This window comes from Lactuca sativa, chromosome 4 (genome assembly GCF_002870075.4).
Source record: "Lactuca sativa cultivar Salinas chromosome 4, Lsat_Salinas_v11, whole genome shotgun sequence".
NCBI lineage: Eukaryota > Viridiplantae > Streptophyta > Magnoliopsida > Asterales > Asteraceae > Lactuca > Lactuca sativa.
In genome coordinates this window covers 142,906,137-142,930,903 of record NC_056626.2, presented here as the reverse complement: position 1 = coordinate 142,930,903, position 24,767 = coordinate 142,906,137, and the positions used below count along the sequence as shown (strand labels likewise).

The 24,767-nt window shown below is 42.0% G+C and overlaps 1 protein-coding gene across 1 annotated transcript; it reads left to right on the top strand.

The window, feature by feature from the left end:
- The first annotated feature begins 1,638 nt into the window (after window positions 1–1,638).
- On the top strand, window positions 1,639–2,655 carry LOC111895334 (uncharacterized mitochondrial protein AtMg00810-like). Its single transcript, XM_023891416.1, has one exon. The coding sequence runs from the start codon at window positions 1,639–1,641 to the stop codon at window positions 2,653–2,655; it is 1,017 nt and encodes a 338-aa protein (XP_023747184.1).
- The last annotated feature ends 22,112 nt before the right edge of the window (window positions 2,656–24,767 follow it).

Genomic DNA, 24,767 nt, shown 5'->3' with positions numbered 1-24,767 from the left:
CGTGTATACGAGTCGTTTATAATTAAGATTGAAAAGGTAGTCGAATAACTGATTCTTCTTTAAGCTCACATCCCATCGAGGAAAAAGAAGTTAAAGTGGAATCATCAATTCTAAACCTGTAGAACCTTGATTATATATCACTCTTATGTATACATTCCTCAGTGATAGATCATCTGTATGAATCCTTGGATTGAACTTGACGTACTGCACGAGTGGTACTTCGGGGATTTCTTCGGAAAGAAAAGAACTATGAGGTACTCCATGCATGAGTACTTCAGTGTTCTGATATGACGGCTTCGCTAAAACAACGTTTACTGGTAAAGAGATGTACTTAAGACGCTGGTATGGTGTGGATCAAATTGAATTGAGTTGTATGATAATGTCGAAATCATACTGAAACTTAAAGACATTAGATTTGAACATAAGACGTTTACAGAAAAAACACAACCGTGCAACCATCAACAGAGTTACAGTATTTTAGACTACTACAAGATCATTGCTGCGAATGAGGTATACTACAAAAGACAAGTATACGCAGCACGAGCATCCTTATACCGATAGGATCTCGCAAAAAGGTAAGACTCTATTTGCACTAGTTCTGGATAGTTTATAAGTCTGTTACAACTACACACCTAAATTACATTAACGAGGGTCCGACGTAGTTTCTCCTACAACTGTGATCCTGAGAATCTTCCCATCAGCACCCGAGTTCTTTGCTATCGGGAAATCCTTCTTGAGGTGTCCAATTTCACCGCATTGGTGACATATCTGGACAACACCAACATTGGTGGTGGAAGTGAAGTGTCGAGTGGGAGTCATGGGGATACGGTTGCTTTCGTTGATCTTCTCTTTTGGACAATTTCTGTAATAGTGCCCTGCCTCACCACAACTATTGCAAACTAGGATTGCTCTAGTGGTGGAAGTAGTTCTATAGAAATGAGTAATGTGCCCCATCTTGTTGCAATTATTGCATTGCCAGGCTCGACAAATTCCCTTGTGGTGGTAGTTGCACCGGTCGCACTTCGAGAGTGTTCCTTTATTTTGTCTGCTCGGTACGGGGATGGAAGAGGTTTCCACTTGCTGTTGTTGCATGGCAAGTTTTTAGGATTTCTTGCGTTCTTTCTGGGCTTGACGCCTTCGTTTCTTGTTCTCTGTCTTTCGGCCTTGCGAGCCTATGACTGTTACTGTTTGGCGACTTCCTGGATGGATACCACAATTGGAAACTTCAATCCCATCATCTGCATTGATTGTGCTGATAGCGCTACGGTGCGCAAGGACAACGGTTACGGCAGCCATCACGGCAGCTGTAACTGTGGTTTGGAAGGTAGCGGCGTCCATAGGAAAGGCAGAGGTTTCGTTGTTCGACCGATTGCTTCCTGATGACGACATGATTCTATAACACGAAAGATAAGGATTTTGTGAGCGATTCTGGCTGACCGTAGATGTACTTGGATTGTTCAGGTAAAGAGTAAGACTATGTTCTCGAAAGTTTGACCTACATCCCTATGATGCAGTCCTAGTACGGATTGGAGGTATGTTCGCGGAGGTTTGACCTACATCCCTATGATGCAGTCCTAGTAATGGGTAGAAGTGTGTTTATGAAGGGTTGACCTACATCCCTATGATGTAGTCCTAGTGATGTGTGGAAGTAAGTTCGAACACTGGTCTCAAGACGTTTGTCGTTCAAGCCGAGGTATCGATGGTTGGTTTCATCGTTTAAGTACATTTCTACTTTCACATGGATTTCTTTGCAACCGTGCTGATCCTTCTTTGTTTATCTATGCTCGGAATTCATGCATCATGTACTTACTCGTGTATGTGGATAACTTGATTCTTACTAGAAACAATGAATTTGTTATCACTTCCTTCACCACTCATCTTCATCAAGAATTTGCAATAAAAGACTTAAGTGATCTAAGCTATTTTCTCGGTTTAGAAGTCAACTACACTGATGATGGACTCTTTTTAATTCAATCCAAATATGCAATGGATATCCTTACTCGCAGTGATCTCTTAGACTCCAAACCCGTGTCTACTCTACTTGCAACTCATGAAGTCCTCACATTAACCATATCTCCTTTCAATGATATCACTCTTTATCGTTCTCTAGTGGGAGCTCTCCATTATTTGACCATTACACGCCTTGATCTCTCTTATGTTGTTAATAAAGACAGTCAATCTCTTCACTCTCCAACTAATGTTCATTTTCAAGCTGTCAAATGCATCTTGCGTTATGTCAAGGGCACTATTACATTTGGTCTTACTTTTCAACGGCCACATACAAACACCATTTTGGGTTATTCTGATGCCAATTGGGCTCATTGTATTGAAACACGTCGCTCAACATATGGCTATTCAATGTTTCTTGGTGGCAACTTAGTCTCTTCAAGTGCTAAGAAGCAACCAACTGTATCTAGATCTAGTTGTGAATCGGAATATCAAGCGATGGCTAAGTCGACAACCAATATTGTTTGGATCACTCATCTCTTACGAGAATTACACACTTTACCACCTGATAGACCAACTTTGCTATGTGACAATAAAAGAGCTTTATTTATGACACAAAATCTAGTCTCAAATAAGTGTTCTAAACATACTGATCTCTATACCAAGTTCGTACTAACCAAGCTTCAGGTGGCTGGCATTTTCAAATAGAGTCTTCCGCGACCTCAATTCGAACAATTTCGTTCTATGCTTCATCTTGGTCGACCACCTATTCGCTTGAGGGGGGATATTAGATAATTACGACTTTATATTATTGTATTTATCAACTCCTTTGTTATAAGAGTGTATCTTGTATAATCCATTGTTATCTTGAATATAAATACACAACACACACACACACGTTATTTTATGTAGTTCATAATAATCTTATTATATCCCCAAAATACCTCATACCATACATAATAAACACATAACGGGCCCCACCCGTCATAGGGCCCCGCCTGACATCGACCTCGCTCGGTATACAAATCTGTCAATCATCAGGCCTCACCTGGCATCGAGCCCCCTGACATACATATAAACATATAAACATATAATCATACAAACACATGCGATGATCACAAATATAATAGCATACATTAAAATCATCAGGCCCCGCCCGATAAGCATATCAATACATAACACATGCAAGAGTCACACATACATCTAACATCCTAACATAATAAACCATGGGCCAACATTGGTGCCTTCCACCCGCTAAACACAATGAAGAAACTCACCTTAAGCTGCTGAATCACCCAAATGAATCTCTGACTGCTGGCCTAGAAAAATCCCCGTGCTATCAAAATCAATAACATCCAATTATTAATTGGATTCCAACCCATACCAAAAGTATAAGCTATTAGGCCCATCACTAGGGTAAAAGATCAATTTATCCTTTATCTAACTTGGCCCAAACCAAGGCCCAACTCGACCATTCAAAGGCCCAATTCCTAAAGCCCAATATATGGCCCAATCTTCCGAATTTGGCCTAAAACCCATCATGTACCTAAAAACCAAGAAAGCCCAACATGTTAGCCCAAATCCGAAAACAAAGGTTTAATGCCCTAACTAGGCCCAAACTTCCAAATCCAAACTATGGCTCAATATCGAGGACGCTAAGCCTAAAGGCCCATCTTCTGAGTACGTGGGGCGTACTCAACTCGTACACAGGGTGTACTCAGTTCGTATCATTAGCATACTCCATTTGGGCTAGTACACGCAACATACCAGCTAGGTACGCCCTGCGTACTCCCCAGTGTGCCAACTTACTCCATTAAGCACTTAACCCGCTAAGTCCTTTATGCAAACTCTGAGATCTGGTCCCTAAAGGTGACTTATCAAGTAAAGTTGACAACTTTACATGCATGCATGGCTTAATGGGGCTCAAGAGCTTAAAAAGAGCTTAACAAAGGTCTTAGTACATGCATGGGTCAAGATACACCATAAATTTTGCATTTTTATGCACAAGGGAACCCTAAAACGTCCATATCTAAGGGATACGCTTTTGAAACAACCTTTACTCACAAGGACCAATCAAAAGGGACCAAAATAAGCCATAAAAAACCCAAACTTGATCTACATAAGGAGTTGTCAAGATAATAGCTTTATACCTCAAATGGCTTGAAATGATGATGCTAATTCTGGATTATAAGATCCACTCCTAGGAATGCGTCTTTAATCTCCTTCTACCACTTCAAAATGCACAAGAACACACCAAAATTCTTCACAAGAGCTTAAAAGCACCAAAACAATGGCTAAGGGGTGAAATTAGGGTTTATAAGATATGGAGGTTGGTCTAAAATGACCAAGAGATGAGTTTAAGATGTTTAAATAGGGCACAAAACCTAATTTTTTGGGTTTGTCCTAGACCTGCGTACGCCATGCGTACTCCACGTACGCCTAGCGTACGTGGGTGGAATCCACGACCATCAGAAGGCTAGTACGCTAAGTGTACTCATAGAGTACGCCCCGCATACTAGAAAAAGACCACATTGAAAACAATTGAGCATTCGAGACTAACAGAGGAACTTACCCAAACTTGAATGTTACAATTCTCCCCCACTTGAATCAGGCTTCATCCTCGAAGTCCATAACACCAAATAAATCTGGGCAGTGCTCCCTCTTCTCTTCCTCTGGCATGCACGTCCATTCTGTTCCCTTGCGATGTTGGCACCAGACTTTTACTAACTCAACAACCTTGTTCCTCAAGGTTTTCGTCTTCCGATCAAGAATCGCCACCGATCTTTCAATATAATTTAGGCGGTAATCCACCAGAATATCCTCTAATGGAACCACTATAGAATCATCCACTAAACACTTCTGCAACCAAGGGACGTGGAATGTGCTATGGATCTGATTGAGCTCCTTTGGAGGATCCAGGCAATATGCAACCCGACCCACCCTGGCCAAAACCCTGATAGTATTGATATACCTGGATCCCAGTTTGCCCCTCCTCCTGAATTGGATGACACCTTTCCAAGGTGACATCTTCAATAGAACCATGTCCCCAACATGGAACTCTATATCTGATCGGCGTCTATCGACATAACTCTTCTGCCAACTCTGAGCTGTCTGGAGTCTACTCCAAACCTGCTTTATCAACTCAGTGGTCTTGAGTACCATGTCGGTACTCCCCATGACTCGCTGACTGACCTCACCCCAACAAATTGGGGTCCTGCATTTCCTCCCATAAAGCATCTCCAAGGAGGTCGATCGATGATGACATGATAACTGTTGTTATAAGAAAATTCCGCTAACAAAAGATACGTATACCAACTCCCACCGAAGTCCAAAGCACACGCCCGAAGCATATCCTCCAAGGTCTGAATGGTCAGCTCGCTCTGACTGTCATTCTGTGTATGGAATGTTATGTTGAAGTGGAGATGAGTACCCAAATCGTCATGGAACCTCTTCCAAAATCTATAAGTGAACCGGACATCCCTGTCTGAAACCACCAAAATCGGCACCCCATGCCATGCTACAACCTCCCTAATGTATACCTCAACCAACTTCTCCGCAAAGATACTCTCCTGAATCGGGATAAAATGCATGATTTTGGTCAATCGATCCACGATAACCCAAATCAAATCCACTCCACATGCAGTCCGAGGCACCTTTGTAATGAAATCCATGGTAATCTCCTCCCATTTCCAAATGGGAATATCCAGCGGCTGCATCTTGCCGTCGGGACGCTGATGCCCGACCTTGACATTCCTGCAAGTCAAGCACCTCTCCACATACCAAGCCATATCCCACTTAATGCAGGGCCACCAACAATTAGGAAAAAGATATCTATACATCTTCATCACCTCGGTATGAATGGAGAACATCGACTTGTGCGCCTCCTCCATCAGAACTTGACGCACACCACCCCAATAAGGAACCGAAACTCTCTGATGAAGAGTCAACAACCTTCAGATATCATAATCAAAGGAAGCCACCTGACTGGGTGACCCACAATGCGCTCACTCTTCCTGTGCTCTTACTTCATAGCCTCGATCTGAGCCTTACGAATCCGCTCTAATAGCGGAGTAATCATAATTATCCTCAAAAAAATATCCCTGATAGGAGTCGTGACCGCCTTGAGGATGAGAGCATCGGCCACCAAATTGGCCTTCCCCGAAATGTAAAGGATCTCACAATCATAATCCTTCACCACATCAAACCACCGATGCTGCCTCACATTCAGATTCAACTGATCCATCAGATGCCTCGGGCTCTTGTGATCCATGTAAATGATACCGCACACCCCAAGGAGGTATTGTCGCCAAATCTTGAGGGTGAAAACATTAACCCCCAGCTCTAAATCATGCATCAGATAGTTCACCTCATGAGGCTTCAGCTGCCTCGAGGCGTAAGCGATGATGCGACCCCTCTGCATCAGAACTTAACCCAAACCCGTGATCGATGCATCACAATAAACAATAAAATGCTCAATACCCTCCAAATGGATTAAAATCAGTGCCTTGCATAGTCTCTATCTCTAGGTCTCAAAAGTTGCCTACTGCTCAGGCCCCCAACAAAAAGTTATGGTCTTCTTCGTCAATCGGGTCAACAGAACCGCTATATCGGAGAAATCCTGGATGAATCTCCGATAGTAACCTGCTAAACCAAGGAAACTTCAAATCTCAGATAGAGAGTTTGGAACCTCCCACCTCATCCTGGCCTCGACCTTGGCCAGATCGACCATATACCATTCTGGTTGACAAGGTGCCCCAGAAAGTACACTTCGTGCAACCAGAACTCACACTTGGAGAACTTTGCGAAAAGTCTCTACTTCCTCAAAGTCTCCAAAACCTCTCTTAAGAGCTCCTCATGCAACTCCTGGGTCTTGGAGTAGACTAGGATATCATCCATGAATACAATTACATACCGATCCAACATCAGTCTGCATATGCGGTTTATGGGGTCCATGAACGTGGTTGGAGCATTGGTGAGCCTGAAGGGCATCACCACGAACTCGTAATGACCAAAGAGAGTCCAGAAGGCCATCTTATGTACATTCTCCTCTCTAACCCTCATCTAGTGGTAACCCGAAAACATATCAATCTTGGAAAACCATGATGCACCATTAAGCTGGTCGAATAAATCATCAATCCTCGTATAACGACCCAAAAATCATGACTAAAAATTTCTTTTAAACATTACTAAAAATAGATTTATAACAACGTATCATAAGTCAAACATAACTTTTGAGTATTAAATTCAAAACATAATATCATTATCAGAGTCAAACATTCCCAGGCTAACTGACTATGGTGTGTGCTCTGCAATCTTCCCGAGCTCCTCTTTTGAAAACCGAGTACCTGAAACCAAAACTGAAAACCGTAAGCACGAAGCTTAGTGAGCTCCCCCAATCTACCACATACCACACAAAAACATATAAAGCACATATTGGGCCTTGCCCACTGCATCAGACCGAAGTCCGGACTAACTGGGGCCTTGCCCCCTGCATCGGACCGAAGTCCGGAAACTGAATGGGACCTTGTCCCCTGCATCGGACCGATGTCCGGACTAACTGGGACCTTGTCCCCTGCATCGGACCGAAGTCCGGGCTAACTGGGACCTTGTCCCCTGCATCGGACCGAAGTCCGGACTAACTGGGACCTTGTCCCCTGCATCGGACCGAAGTCCGGGCTAACTGGGGCCTTGCCCCCTGCATCGGACCGAAGTCCGGACTAACTGGGACCTTGTCCCCTGCATCGGACCGAAGTCCGGGCTAACTGAACAGAACATAACATAAACATATCAACTAGCATGAACACACGTATACTGCATACTACTTCGGGCCGTAGCCCGGAACACATAACACATAAATCCTGTCTAAGCCACGAAGGCATCAAACATACTAACTACTATATCAGATCAACATCCGAAAACTACTGCTAGCTAAACGGGCCGGCATTGTGGCCTTAGACCCATTCCTACTGGAAGGAGACTCACCTGAACTGCTGAGCCCTGCTGATAAACCTCTGGCTGCTACTCGACAATCCCCTGAACCGCTGCTCCTCTAGCTCTCCGAGCTCCAATTGGTCTGAAATGACTCCTCAATCCCAGATCTACAGTCCCTTCTTGCACCTCCAAGGTCTTTCTTCCTCCTCCAAGCTTTAGTGCACTCTTCAAGGCAAGATCTAGCTCAAAAACGGATATGGCGGCTAGGGTTTGGTGTTCTGAGGTAGAAAGGCAGTAAAGGAACCCTAGGAAAGAGAATGAGACGCTTAAATAGGCTCCAAGTCCCGGATTTAGGGTTTTCCTCGATCAGACCCAACTCGTCGAGTCTCCTTGGCCGACTCGCCGAGTCGGTCGCTTTCACCACAACCTGATTACTCATCTCCTACTAACTCGAGCCTTCCCTCCTGAATGAAAAGCTACCTGCCTAGCTATCCTTACAGATCACTTATACTCGGCAAAAGGCTCAACTGATCCTGCTGAGAGGTACTTGCCATTTCCAAATCAACCAACTATACCGTCAGCACTTGCATTCCAACACAAATACACTACTGACCCAAAACCCTGAACCTTCCAAACACTGAACTGCCTGCAATAATGAACATGCCTGAAACACTAAACTGCTTGAAACGCTGAGCTGCCTGAAACACTGAACTGGCTGAAACACTGAGCTGCCTGAAACATTGAACTCCAACCCAACTGTGGAGTCAAGGGACTCCTCACTTAGTCGCTTCTACGACTTCTGAACAAAATCTTTCTCTGGAGCTAGTTTTCACTAGTTATCCTGTCACTGCGGCTCTAACAATCTTCCGATCCAACCGATCGGGTCCATACGTCACATCCTGACATCATCAATTCCACGACTAACATCATGATGGCTCCCAGACTGACGGTAGCCCTTAACATACCCGAACCCCAACGGTCCACTACTACTCTGATCTCATAACTGATGCAACGTTCTATAGCCAAAATTGCTGACTTAGCCATCACTGAACCATTTGGGAAATCCGAAATCTAACCCGTGGATTCCCATATCCTCACTGCTGTAATAGAACTGGTGGGTACTACTACTTTTCCGCGTCCAACACGCGATCATGCCACCTACCAATCTGATAAAGGCTGCGACTACGCTCGCGGACTTACAACTCTCTAGTACTATATGGCTACTAGTGAATGCTACGGCTACCCCCGCAGACTTACAACACCACTACTACTACTCTATCCCGAGGACATCCTGACTATCCCTAGTTCCGCTAGTGATTCCTCATCCCGATTTCTCAAACCAGCACTTAGTCTTTGAATTCTGCATCATCCTCGACATCTTATATCCTTGATATACTTAGCGCTTCGTCGAGGAATTCTTCGGCTTGGTTCCCAAACCAACCGTCTATTAGTCCGGATACAAGAAGTTATTGTTGGGAAGTTTCCAACCTCCCAACTCCCGAATCTACGCAACCTGCATGCCGCCTCAGACACTGGCTACTAATACGAAAACATCTCTTGATACCCGTTCTCAGGATCCTCATTCCGACTCTCATGCGTCCGACAGGTGGTCCTCCATTCCTGGATTCCCAACCAGCTTCTAACCATCTCGATTACATGAACTAGCTGCTGGGAAAAGTTCTCGAACTCCCAATTCTGAACTTCTCAATCCATCCATCACTGTGCTACTACCATTTCTTCTCGGAGGCTGCGCACTCATTCTGGGTCTACGTGTCTCTTATCCATGAATACTCGGAGGGTTCTCCCCCACTTCGATCCTGCTTACCCCTTGCTGCTTCACACTCAAAAGAGATCCTGATCTTCACTACCATTCCGGAACATCTACTAGGGAACCCAAGCCTGCCAGGTAGGAATTTAACCAATCCATCCCAATCACTAACCACTCCAAACTAGTGAAACGAACCAAATCTCTCTCAACCATGCTACAGTTACTGCATCCTCCGGAACCTTCTCCATAAGAGCACATTCCCTAACTACCAACCAATTATCCGAGGTATGCAAATGGCATATAACATAATCACAAGCAAGCCACACTATAACACAACACTTATACCACAATTTGATGCAGAACCATAACAATATAATCATGACATAAGCTGACAGAAAAACAAAAGTTACGTACCTTCATTACTCAGTGCTGCTCGAATCCCTGCTGAAATCTACCGGAAAACTTGGCTCTGAGCCGTAGGCACCCTTGCCCGGCCTCGACAACTGCTGGCGGTACTCGAAGTCCCAAGGGCAGGAGCTGGCACCTGCCCTGCTGGATACAAACTCGGACAGTGGGCCTTCTTGTGGCCCCTCTGACTGCAATGGAAACATAACGGATCAAGCCCCTGGGCGATGGTAACAACACAGTCTCTGCTAAAATGACCAATCTGGCCGCACTTGAAACACCCAGCATCGCCACCGCTTCTACGCCTACACACACCCATGTGCGTCCTTCCGCACTTCCCGCATCGACTGCGGCTCTGATAGTTCCTCGTCCTCAAATCTGGACCCTTGGGCCTCTTACCCGAACCTGTGGCTACCTGAGTCTCATCAATTTTCCTTTTCCCTTCTGACTCCCTGCCCGACTCTCGCTCATTCGTTACCCCAACGGCAACGCCTGCTAACTGAACAACAGATGTCTGATCCTGAAGCCTCGCTATCAATCTATCAGTGATCCTCACGACCATGTCGGGCAGATCCTCGCGAATGGCTCGCGAAACTTCCTTAACTATCCAATCATGCAATGGTCTCTCTTGGAGACAAAATTCCCCACTCACCCCTGCCCCCTGATGGCAGGAACTAGAAATGGGATCTCCCTCCCTGATGGATCCCTGAACTCCATAAGATGCGGGACCTAGACGAGCCCCAATCTGTCCTGAAACTAACCCGGCCTTAAAGGCCTCAAGATGACTGTCCATGAGCTCCACAATGGCCTCTCTAACCGAACCGAAAATCACTGGAGTCTGATCAATGATGTTGCGCGTAATCTCTGCGGAAATGAAATCCCTCATCTGATCATCAAGCTGCCCAGCTCTGAAGCCCGAGCCAGACCCCTCCTCGACACCTGAACTACTAACTGGTATCTCGCGCAACGTCACCATGCTGAAAATATAACAAAATCCTGATCAATTTACATACTACTGCTGAGGAATTTCTCGCATACTCTACTAGTTCCTTGATTTTGCCTTGGCCCCTCTTGAATCGAATACGGATCCTCTGCTTTCAGTAGTATGGGCCCCTACTACCTTCCACATCTATCCGTACTTTCCTCAAGAGTTACCTCAACTCCACCAAGTCCCCTTTACTCTTCAACTGATCTCTGCTACTCTCATCCTAGGCTTGCCCTAGGGAATCTCTGACTCTACTCAAACCAGTCCTCAGCTGCTGAAGGCCTCCTTGTTATGCCAATTAGCCACCACCTGAATACCATCAGATGTAATGAGGCTTGGATAATCCTTCGAGTAAAAGTCTCGTCCCTACAATGGTTGGACTCAAACGAGAGCTGCGCAGTAGGGCCAAATCCAGCACTCTGAGATTATTTAACCCTGCTCACATGTGATGTGACGTATTCACCTAATGGCTAAATCCCACCACTCGGAGTCCCACAAAGCACAAAGCAAGCATCATTCGGATAAAGGAGACATGCTCAGGCAAAACTATTCTCATAACGAGAAACTACACTAGCATACAATGCTAAGCTCGTGCTACCAGGCATAACCTAAATAGGCTATCCTACTGCTGTCTACTCAATACTAGCATGCAATTCTCATAAAGCTGAACACATAAAGCAGGCACATAAGGCATCATCCTAGATCCTTAGTCCTATTCTAGCATGCTGTTCTACTGAAGCTGGAACTGAAACTGAAACTAAAACCGATACTGATAATCATAATATAACTTGTATGGGTAAATTGGGAGTACTTACTTGAGCTCGGCTGATTGCATGCACCACACCCTTTTCTCTTTTCAAAAATCTTTTTGCTTTTTCTAAAAATTGTTTTCTTTTCTCAAAATTCTTTTGTAACTACGATTTTTCTTTTGAAAACTATATACCACTTCCTTAGTTTGAGTTCAAACACACTCAGGAGTGCGCCCGAATCTCTCAAACCAAGGCTCTGATACCAACTTATAACGACCCAAAAATCATGACTAAAAATTTCTTTTAAACATTACTAAAAATAGATTTATAACAACGTATCATAAGTCAAACATAACTTTTGAGTATTAAATTCAAAACATAATATCATTATCAGAGTCAAACATTCCCAGGCTAACTGACTATGGTGTGTGCTCTGCAATCTTCCCGAGCTCCTCTTTTGAAAACCGAGTACCTGAAACCAAAACTGAAAACCGTAAGCACGAAGCTTAGTGAGCTCCCCCAATCTACCACATACCACACAAAAACATATAAAGCACATATTGGGCCTTGCCCACTGCATCAGACCGAAGTCCGGACTAACTGGGGCCTTGCCCCCTGCATCGGAACGAAGTCCGGAAACTGACTGGGACCTTGTCCCCTGCATCGGACCGAAGTCCGGACTAACTGGGACCTTGTCCCCTGCATCGGGCCGAAGTCCGGGCTAACTGGGACCTTGTCCCCTGCATTGGACCGAAGTCCGGACTAACTGGGACCTTGTCCTCTGCATCGGACCGAAGTCCGGGCTAACTGGGGCCTTGCCCCTGCATCGGACCGAAGTCCAGACTAACTGGGACCTTGTCCCCTGCATCGGACCGAAGTCCGGGCTAACTGAACAGAACATAACATAAACATATCAACTAGCATGAACACACGTATACTGCATACTACTTCGGGCCGTAGCCCGGAACACATAACACATAAATCCTGTCTGAGCCACGAAGGCATCAAACATACTAACTACTATATCAGATCAACATCCGAAAACTACTGCTAGCTAAACGGGCCGGCATTGTGGCCTTAGACCCATTCCTACTGGAAGGAGACTCACCTGAACTGCTGAGCCCTGCTGATAAACCTCTGGCTGCTACTTGACAATCCCCTGAACCGCTGCTCCTCTAGCTCTCCGAGCTCCAATTGGTCTGAAATGACTCCTCAATCCCAGATCTACAGTCCCTTCTTGCACCTCCAAGGTCTTTCTTCCTCCTCCAAGCTTTAGTGCACTCTTCAAGGCAAGATCTAGCTCAAAAACGGATATGGCGGCTAGGGTTTGGTGTTCTGAGGTAGAAAGGCAGTAAAGGAACCCTAGGAAAGAGAATGAGACGCTTAAATAGGCTCCAAGTCCCGGATTTAGGGTTTTCCTCGATCAGACCCAACTCGTTGAGTCTCCTTGGCCGACTCGCCGAGTTGGTCGCTTTCACCACAACCCGGATCCCGCTCGGACTCGCCGAGTCCCTCCATGGACTCGCCGAGTCTCCCCTAAACTTGAGGTTTTCTTTCTTTTCTTGGCTTTCCAAGCTTTGGGGTGTTACACCTCGTGAGTGGGTAGCGGTTCTTCACCATTAGCTTATTCAGCTCCCGGTAGTCAATGCACATCCGATGAGACCTATCCTTCTTTTTCACGAATATGATCGGTGTTCCCCATGGCAAACTGCTCGGTCGAATGAACCCCTTTGTCTAATAACTCCTGCAGCTGTGTAGACAAATCCTACATCTCTAGAGGAGTTAACCGATATAGTCCCTTGGCTATCGGAGCCACACCATCAACCAGGTCAATCCTAAACTCCATCTGCCTCTCCGGAGGTATCCCAAGAAAATCCTCAGGAGACACATTCGGATACTCTCACACAATCGACACATCATCCACAGTCGCCTTACCCTTATCCCAGGTATCCATAACATAGGCGACGAATCCAGAACAACCCTGATGAAGATAGCATCCGACCCTTGCTGCTGAACATAAAATCGGCCCATGCTGAGCTCTCTTTCCCTGAACCACTAACTCTCTCCAACTTGGGGTTCGAATCCAAACTAACTGGTGTTCACAATCGATCACCACCCCATTGGGGGTCAACCAATCCATACCCACGATAACCTTGTTCCCGCGCAAAGGAATGGGAACTAAATCAATTAGATACTACTCAATGAACATCTGAAGGATACAACCCCGATGAACCCTCGCTACCCAGACAGATCGATCATCTGCAATATCAACATCTAAAGGACAATCCAACTCCCCTGGAGCTCCGACAAACCTCTTGCTAAGCGCAAGCGATACAAAGAATATGGTAGCCCCGAATCAAACAATACCAATGCAGAAATACCGTTCACAAAGAACAATCTTAAAATAAAACACATGAATATAAGCAAGCAATTAAATATAATTAAAGAGATAAGGAGAACATATGTACCCATCACCACATCAGGTGCCACACGAGCCTCCTCGGCCATCAACGGAAAAGCTATACTCTTCACCAAAAGCACACCCGTCTTGCCCGGGAGGCCATCGGTGATCTGTATAGTCGCAGGAGCGAGTCCTGCCATCTATCCTACTGCAGTCAAACTCAGACAATGGGTCTTCTTGTGGCCCCTATGATAGTCTGATTGCAATGGAAGTAAATCAGATCAGATAACGGGCTACTGGTGGTGGTAGTAGCAGTATAATCCATGCTAATATGACCCACCCGATTGCACTTGAAGCAGCTAGAACCACCCACCCTGCACGTCCTGTCGTGCATCTTGCCGCACTTGCCACAATGGCTGCAGCCTTGCTTTACCTCTCAATCTAGAATCGAATACCTTGGGCCTCTTGCCCGAACTCCCTGAAACCTGAGCCTGATCTGGCTTCCTCTTCCTCTCCATCTCAAGATCAATCTCCTTCTCCCTAGCTCTCGTAATCATATCCTCCAGTGTCCTGCAACTGGATTAGATCACAAACTGTCGAATGTCACTCCTCAGTATCTCATAGTACCTTGCATTCTTCATCTCCTCATCCGCCACATAATGTGGAACAAATAGCACCCTCTCACGGAACATCGCGATGATCTCATCCACCATCTCAGTAGTCTGGTGAAGGTCCTGAAAATCCCATGCCAGCTGCAGCACCTCAATCACTGGCGCGAACTCAGCTTGAAATCTGGTCGTAAAATCATCCCATGTCATTGAATCTGTTGGATTAATGTCTAAGTCCATAACTATAATTGGTAAGACTTGACTCGACCCGACATGGTCCATTTGGGTTGCATGGCATCATGCATTTGGATAGACTAAAATGAGAGAAATAACACTTAAGGTTGGTTAATATATTATAAGTTATAATATATTAATAAGATTATTTAATTAGTATTGATCAAGAATTAATCTAGGATTAATTAAGTGATCAAAAGAAGACTAATTAAATATATGAGTTGATTGTGTAAATCATCCATACTTGTATAGTGGGCTAATGCTCCATGGATTGTCAAGCTGGGCTAAAACCCATAAGATGCTCCATGGATGCTCCATGGTATATTTGAACCCATGGATCCAAGGAAATGGAAATCCATGACAATTAGGGTTCACCCTAATTGTCACTAACTATATAAGCATCTTATTGTTGACAAAATTGGCGACTAGATTATATGTGAAAGGGCTAGCCGATTTTCATGAAGTGTGGATTTCTCTCTATTCTATTCCAAGTGTATTTGGTGTTGTGTGAACCATTTGAGGTGTCACACTTGGGGCACTAGGCACTCAAGCTTCATGAAGACATTCTACATCAAAGAGGTATGTAATTCTAACTTGATATATTCATATGAATCAATGCTATTATGCTAGTTAGGATGAATACCTTGGAAATTTCATATTTGCATGTATAATAGAGAAAACATAGATCCAATGTATTTAGGGTTGCATGTACACTTAGGAGTGTTAGAATGCTCAAACCCAACAATGGTATCAGAGCCTAGGCTTGTTTTCAATTATACTTGATGCAAATTGCTGAAAAATGCTGAAAAAATCGATTTTCTAGCTTTCTAGGCACTGGACTCACCGAGTTCACTGATGAACTCGCCGAGTCCATGAAGAAAATCATTCTACTCGTCGAGTAGGTTGATACACTCGACGAGTAGGAGCCCTAGACATCATATTTTCGAGTTTTTTTTGGCTAGAAATGGACTAGGAACATTACCCTAAGCCGTTTTGGACTTATAAACTTGTTTTTGATGTGGTATTTTTCATTCTAATCCAATTTCAAAGATAATTGTCAATAGATTCATATTTTGTGTTAGTTTAAAAGTTATGAGAAGCTACATGAAAAAGATTGATGTGAATTATCTTTGTTCATATGAGTTGCTTAGATTAATAGATAAGTTAATTGATTATGTGTTTTCAATACATTTTAATCTAAGAAATGATTCTAAAATGTGTTTGTGTAACTTGTCCTAAAGTTACATGAAAGGTCACATTCAAGTTTCTTAAAACTCATAAAAGATGGAAAAGGTTAGAAAATGAAGAGTCTTGTTCTCATTAAATGATTTTATGACTTCATAACTTGTCCTCAAGTTGTGGAGGTTCAAGAGTCACTTCATTAAGTAATAAAATATGTAACCTTAATTAATTCCATAAGTTACAAAATAAAGAAAAGTTACATTCTTTTATTAGTTTAAAGTCTTCCATAACTTGTCCTCAAGTTATGGAACTTGAAGAGTTTTTTAATTAAAACTACTTTAAACACATAAGTTATGGAATTAATTAGTTTTGAATAGTTTCAAAACTTGCCCTCAAGTTTTGGAATTTGAAAATTTTTCACTTATGAATACTTTAATTCCAAGTTAGCCCTTAGAATTTTAAATGTTAAAATTCAACCCTTATACTTTATAATATTATAAGTTAATTATATATATATATATATATATATATATATATATATATATATGTATATATATATGTATGTATGTATAAGAGTAAAGTCAGTCTTACCGTTAGTAGGCTTCATTCACAAAGCCGGTCTATAAGGGGAGGAGGGGGGGTATAAGGTTGCTGCCTATAAAATGATAGTTTAATGGGTGGCCACTATCACCCACCGCTTCCTTGACTAGTGGAGGGTTGTTAGCCGAATGGGTAGGACAAGGACTATAATTCTCCCTTCATTAAAAGTATTAATGATAAATACTAAGTAACTAAACTCTTATTAATACCCAATCTTAGTTACTTAGGAAAATATGAATAAGGTGCTAACCCACGAAATTACACTTTGCACTTTGTTTAAGTCGGTTAGTGGAGCGTGTGTGGTTAACCGGCACACTAACTCGTATTTAAAAAGGTAGGCAAAGGGTAACTTAATGTTTATCATAGTATCGATGGAGCGTGTGTGGTTAACCGGCACATCGATTGAGGGGTAAACACTTAAGAGTACCAAGTAATTTGTATGGTTACTTCACACCTTGTTTTGTGATCCTCGGCATCCCAGTCACAAAACCTGAAGGGCACACTCAAGATTGAAACATTCCATTGAAAAGTTCAATGAATCTCAAAAGAATCTAGGAGTTTCAAAACCAATTAAAACCTAATAATACATTTCGTTTATCTTGGTGGAAATTGGTGAATCGTCATTCACCTACCTTCAAATATTTTATAGATTGGATTACGGCATCCCTCTTCCAAGTTATAAAAGTATTGTGTTGGGTCCTAGCCTTAATATTTCATATTGGGTGCTATATTAGGGGACTTTAAATCAACTATCTTGAATATCTCCGAAAAGATGTCTAGTTTAGACATCTATGATCTTCCCAAATCTTTTGAAATAAGTTTTCCTAAATGAAGATGATGTACCATGGAAATCATACTTCTTTCACCTCCTCCAATCATTCTCCCTAACCCACAAGTTCTTGAAAAGTTTAAGGTCACTCAAGCCCTATTGGCAAACAAAGGTCTATGTGTGATCACATCTTGGAGATGTAGTCACATATTGACAAGCCGGGAGAGTTGGGTGTCAAAGTCTTGAGATAGTTGGTGGCTCAACTACTTTCTAAGTGACATAGTGAGTTCCTTTGGGACTCCTATGAAACAGACTATGAAAATACCCTTAATGATCTTATCTATTTGCTAAGGTCAACTTCCTAAAACTTTATGGACATTGACAATAATGACCTGGGATATCCAGTAAAGCTCTCTCTTCCCAATGGAAAGGGATCGGCCATAGTCAACTTAGTTGACCAAATGGTAAAGAGAGAGGCTAAGTCTGAGATAGTCCCATTATCAAGGGTCCATTGCCAAAGAAACGGGCATTGGTTGCGAAGCTGCCAAATTTAGCTAAGGATGTTAAAGTCAATAAGTTTGACTCTACTTCAGGTAAAGTCCACTATCTAACTCTGCTAAGTTTCTATTCTGAGTTTCTTATTACATGATGTGACTGAGTCACATGTTGGTGGTTAAGAATCAAAGGAAAAGTGTTGAAACTTAAAAGAAGTATATGCAGATTATGATCACGAAGATGGATTTCTATCGCATAGTTTGAAGATCGGATTCTTGAGCTACTTCTTAGGAGTTATGATATATTGCTTAGGAATAGATAACAACAACTTTTCATATGGATTGTAAGGATAAGTTTTTCCGCAAAGTTTTAAAATAAAAGGAAATTTTTGATTTTATTTATTTTATGTATCCTTACAATGGCGTTTGTGGAAAATTGTTGCTTATAACAATCCACTGATAGCAATATTGGAAAGTGAATTTGATTCTTTCATTTGTGGTAATGTCTAAATTTACCAAATAAGGAAAGATTCTCATCACCCAAGTTTCAGTTGGATAGAAACTTGGAATCATGCAAGTTGTATACCATGATGAATGAGAACTTTCAAGCATTGGAAAAATTAAGACTAACAACTTGTTCACATGGATGTGTGAGTCAAGTAACGGACTAAGGGATCGAGTACACATTCTCACTGGTTAAGTCCACCACAAAAGATCGACAAGACTATTCATCATAATTTACTATAGCTCAGTAAATATGGTTATACTTACAAGCTTAAGTGTAATTCTGAGACATTGGAAAAGGTTCCAATGTTTGGCAGAGCGAATAAGAAGAATCAAAATAGGCAGAAAGATAAAAGTTTCTCAAATCTGAAAAGATGGGAGAGTACTTTAGTATCATGTTTTAAGACCATCTTAATGATTTTAAGAGCTTATCACAATTCATCCTCTAAGTGCATTCTGATAGTTAAGAAGAGGAGTTATGAATTGTTGAAGTGGTTAAATCAAGAAGATGATTCATACTTCGTTCCAAAAACAATTCTTAGAGTTATACTCTAAAATTGTAACTTGAGTGACATGTCTTAAAGAAGGTTTAAAACACTTGTCAATTGTAAGAGTAAAAGTTTTCTACTCTTGTACATTTGAAATTGGTAAGTTGTGATGTTTTGGATAAAACAAAGACCAACTAAGGCCAATTGTGTGAAGTGTTTGTCTTGATTAGAATCCACACTATATCTTGAATATATGACAAGAAAGTCTTATATGTCCAGAGGACAGTGGGAGTCTTAAAGGTCTTGAAAGTCTCAAGAACTAATCAAGAATAAAACCTGAAGTTCTTCACTAGCACACAACTTGAGGTTTATAACCTATCGTGTTGACATATTCTGTGCCCATTCCAATTAAAGTTGGCTTTGCATATGAGTTCTTAGAGTTCTCAATTGGTTTCACATGAATTTGGAAGCAATGGAAGGCCCTTGAGCTGCCAGGAGGCAAGAATTTAAGATTGCACAAGTTCAATCCATATGAGTTAGGATTTGTCACTAACCTAGTCTTGTGATTATGGTTTGACAAATTCACATGGATAAGAACACATACGCTATTAAATCTAAGTGTCATAAGGTTTCTCTCCGATTCATGAAAATGATGGTGAGGAAACACTTTCACTAAGTAGATTTTAGCTAGATTGAAATTGTGATATTTGCATTCTTAAAGTCATTAGTGGAGCGTGTGTGGTTAACTGACACACTAACATGGACTTGTCAGAAGTGGAAAGGTCTAAACAATCGAGACTGTGATTACGACATCCCTTTTCATAGTTCTTAAAATTGTTTAGACACACCTGTGAGCTATCTAAGATAAGGTGTATGATATTGATAAAGCTTTATCAAAGCAATCTAGTATCAGAAATATGAACTTTGGTAAGAAAGTCAATAAAGTATTGATTTCTAGAAGTCCAGCTGATTTCTGAGTACATGTCAAATCTAGTGGGAGCATAAGTGTTATGCTAATAATCATCATGTTAGTTGGAGCATGATAATTATGAATGTTATGTTGGAATGGCTCAACATAAGAAAATTCTATATATGGGTCCATTATTTGCGTTCTAAAATTCGATTATGATTATGACATCCCTTTTCATAATCTGAATTATGAGAACTTGACAAATTGAAATGGAAATATTATAGCAAAAGGCTGGTTTAGTCTTTATGTCAGACATCATGAATCGTGTCCCATATGCTTCAGATATAGGATCGATTACATGTGCTATATTCATCCTTTCTACAATTTTCCAAATGCCTGGGACATTAAGAAGGGAAAAGGTCTAGAATTGGATATGACTAAAAGGATTAAGCAATTGTTGAGGACAATCTAAGGTTTACCAAAGATTGGTTGCTCAGGGACAGTTGGAAGTATAGTGTTAATTGTTGGAAGGACCATATTGACATATTCTGAAAAGATGCAACTCTTGTTCAGATGTGATAGTCAAAATGGGAATATGGGAAGGTGGAAGTTGTTCAATATATCTGTGTAAAATTAGGAAACTTAATGCAAGAAGGATGTATCCAAGGAGTTGATCTCCTTTGGAATGCTATGTAATGTTTGCTGTCAAGTCTTTGTGACTTTGTGCATAATCATTACAAGAGAATCAGTGCATATAAGTTTAGAATCTAACAGATTTCGGTAAATGGCATGAATATGGAATTCCTGCATTTTCCATAAGAATTCGGGAGTGTGAAATTAGAATCATGGTTCAATTGGTTTATTTCACAATGTAAAGATCATAGACAAACATAGTGTGCATACTTGGTGTATGGCATGACTAGTGTTTAGAAAACATAGTGTACATGCTTGGAGCATGGGACAACTATTGTTTTAATTCAAGAATAAAGTTGATAGCTGAAACAGTATACAATGAATAATGTGTAATCATATGGTGATAAATAAAAGGTGTTTTATTTATATTCATAAGTTCTGAGACCATATTGGATTCGATTATTATTGTGTTTCACTTTGCATGTTTTCACTTTCAGAATAACTAGGTCATTGTTCTGAATGACTAAGTTATTCAAACCATCCATAGTCGGTCATATGTTGGAAGTAGATATGAATCAAAACTGTCATGGGTTGGGCTTGTAGAGGTCGAAGATGTTGGACAAGGTGGTGCTACAACACTCATGAGTGCTCATAAGTTCTGAGTATTGGATTCAACCCGCGCTCATTGGAATCACTTCAAGGATTTTATCATGAGTGATCATGAGACGATAATATCTTATATTCTTCAAACCTAGAGATATGAGTTGTTACTATGAGTTGGTTATACATTGATTGCACGAAAACGCATTGGTGACTCGATGTTATAAAACGTGCCTTTGTGTATGATTCAACAAGTAGTAGAACAAGCCATATTAGTAGAAGTTTATCCATTCCTTTTAACTTCGGGATAAAAGCGATATTTGTAGGCCCCTCGATGATTTGTTGATGACAAATGTAAGTGCTCGGCCGGGCCTAGACTGATTTGGTTTGTTCAATTAGTCAGTCGTCATAAATCGGGAATCGGGAAACAACAAATGGACAAAGAGAATGATTATATTCCATGTCTCAGTCCATATGATATCTAGAATGGAGGAATATATGATCCCTTATCTAATGGACAAGTCATTGACAAAGGTCAGAGATCATCGGTAAGGTCAGAGTTCGACAAAAGCTTTTGAGAGCTACGATTTCCAGTCGGTTCTTGAATTCATACTTGCAATAATAGTTTTAGACTTATCCAAGTGAGAGACTGTTGGATTAATGTCTAAGTCCATAACTATAATTGGTAAAACTTGACCCGACCCGGCATGTCCATTTGGGTTGCATAGCGTCATGCATTTGGATAGACTAAAATGAGAGAAATAACACTTAAGGTTGGTTAATATATTATAAGTTCTAATATATTAATAAGATTATTTTATTAGTATTGATCAAGAATTAATCTAGGATTAATTAAGTGATGAAAAGAAGAGTTATTAAATATATGAGTTGACTGTGTAAATCATCCATAGTTTGTATAGTGGGCTAATGCTCCATGGATTGTCAAGTTGGGCTAAAACCCATAAGATGCTCCATGGATGCTCCATGGTATATTTGAACCCATGGATCCAAGGAAATGGAAAGCCATGACAATTAGGGTTCACTCTAATTGGCACCAACTATATAAGCATCTTATTGTTGACAAAATCGGCGACTAGATTATATGTGAAAGGGCTAGCCGATTTTCATGAAGTGTGGATTTCTCTCTAATCTATTACAAGTGTATTTGGTGTTGTGTGAACTATTTGAGGTGTCACAATTGGGGCACTAGGCACTCAAGCTTCATGAAGACATTCTACATTAAAGAGGTATGTAATTCTAACTTGATATATTCATATGAATCAATGTTATTATGCTAGTTAGGATGAATACCTTGGAAATTTCATATTTGCATGTATAATAGAGAAAACATAGATCCAATGTATTTAGGGTTGCATGTACACTTAGGAGTGTTAGAATGCTCAAAACCCAACAGTAACACCATGTTTTCCTCTTACTATTTTCAAAAGTGGAATGCAGTTAGCGTGTAACATCCCATTTAAAATAGAATAATTAAATAACAAATCGGAACCCCGAGAAGTAAATATTATTATTATTTTATATTAATATTGTCTAAAATTATATAATAATTAGCGGGGTGTTGGTTTCGGGATGCCATGTATCGTGATTTAAAGTCTCGGGGGTTAAAGTGTATTTATGGGATTTATCTTGTGATGATTTTTAGAAGTCAGGGGCTGTTTGGTAAGATTGGGACTTAAATTGAAAAGATATTCAAGTGTTGAGGGCTGCTTGGTAGTTATTACAATTATTTATGAAAGGAGCTAAGGAAGGGAGGGCTAAAGGGTAACTTTTAGGAGTTAAACTGAAAACAAATGTTGTGGGTAGGGACTGAACTTGGTAAATGCACAAGATTTGAATGAACACAGGACTTTAAACCCGTCCCCCTCCCATTCTCATACAAACCCTAACCCTCACCTCTACAATCAGCCACCATCTTATTCTCCCTTATCCAACCGCCGTTACCACCCAACACCCCCCCCCCCCCCCCCCCCCCCCGTCTTTCCGATCGGTCGAAGTCCCAAGCCACCAGACGACCACCTCGGGTACAACTTCCCTGTCGGACATCATGAACAGCCGTGAGGGAAACGTTGAGGTCGACGAACGACCATCGCCACCAAAGATTGAAGATCGGCGCTGTGATGGCGGGAGGACCGGTCGCGTTTGCTGCTGCCGGGTTCTTTTTTGTCGCTAAAGAGCACTGCCGACGGTTAGCGCTGATGTTGCCGGCGGTTAGCGCTGATGTTGCCGGCGGTTCTGTCGTCCTCCGGCCGTTGCATGCCACCAGGTGGGTTGTGGCGTCTGCTTTGGCATAAGGAGGCGCGTGCCGCTACTACTATTGGTGTGTACACCTTTTCTGTTGACGGAAGTGGAAGAGAACAGCATGGCCGTCAACCATAGTGGCTGCCGCCATCTTTTGCTGTTCTGCCACCACCAGCTGCCATGTGGTGGTGGCTGTGTGTGTGCTAGGGTATTGGTGTTCGTGTGTTGCGATGGTTTAGGGCTTCAGATGTGCTTCTTGGCCAGAGATCCATAGGAAGACCCCACCGCCACCACCGTAAGGTGGTGGCTGCCGCTCTCTACCGCCGTTTTCCGCCATTAGGTGGTTATGTGTTTATGTATTTTAGTGCGTGTCTGAGTGTGTGAATTTGGTATTTTGCATTGTAATTTTGTAACCGATGATTAGAATAATGAGAAGAAACCCTAACCACTACCGTGAGGTGGTCCCTGCCGTCACCGGCCACCGCGTGTCAGTTGGCGGTGTGCTTGTCTTGTTGTGTTTGACTCGTTTGGGGATGTTTGGACAATGTGGAATCAAGGAAACCCTAATGTCCCCAAAGAAGCCCTAGTGGGCCCAATGAAGATCTAATGGACCTAAAAGCCCACTCACTTGATTAATGGGCTAGTAATTGGGTTGGAAACCCTAATTAGGGTTTGGAAAACCCTAATGCCATGAAACCCTAATTTTGGGATTTTGGGCTTGGACTTATCGGGACCCACATTTGGGCTATTGGAATGGAATTGTGTATTAAGCCCAATCACACCATATGACTTATTTAGTAAAGTAAGGGACTTAATGGATTAAGTCCTTAATGGGTTAAGTGAGAAACACTTAACCCTAGTTGTCATTTTATATGAAACCCTAATTTCACTTAGGCCTTGAGTTGGGCCTTCCTATAGGGTTTTGGTGGTTAGACTATTGATGGACCATCCAAGAACAAGTTAATGGACCAAAGTAATTAGATGGGCTTTAGGATAAGGCCCATGTGAGGACTTGGGCCCAAATAGGAAGATTGGGCCATATGTTGGGCCTTGGCCCATTACTTGAATTTTGGGCTTTTGGAGTGTGAGTTGGACTTTGGGCTTGGAACCTAATTATTAATTGGGTATTGTTTGATGTTGACAGTTCGGAAATATGTCAATCAGCAGCTGGAGTGCACCTGCGGGACTTCAGCAGTGTCAGGTGAGTTCTCCTCACTATATCAACAGGGTTTACGGTACCAAGGCCGACCCTTTATGGATTGTATTCGGATTATTGCATGTTATGCTTACCGATTTATAT

What these genes read in the sequence shown, in the direction of transcription:
- LOC111895334 (XM_023891416.1), top strand. Translation starts at nt 1,639, where the DNA reads ATGTGTGGAAGTAAGTTCGAACACTGGTCTCAAGACGTTTGTCGTTCA.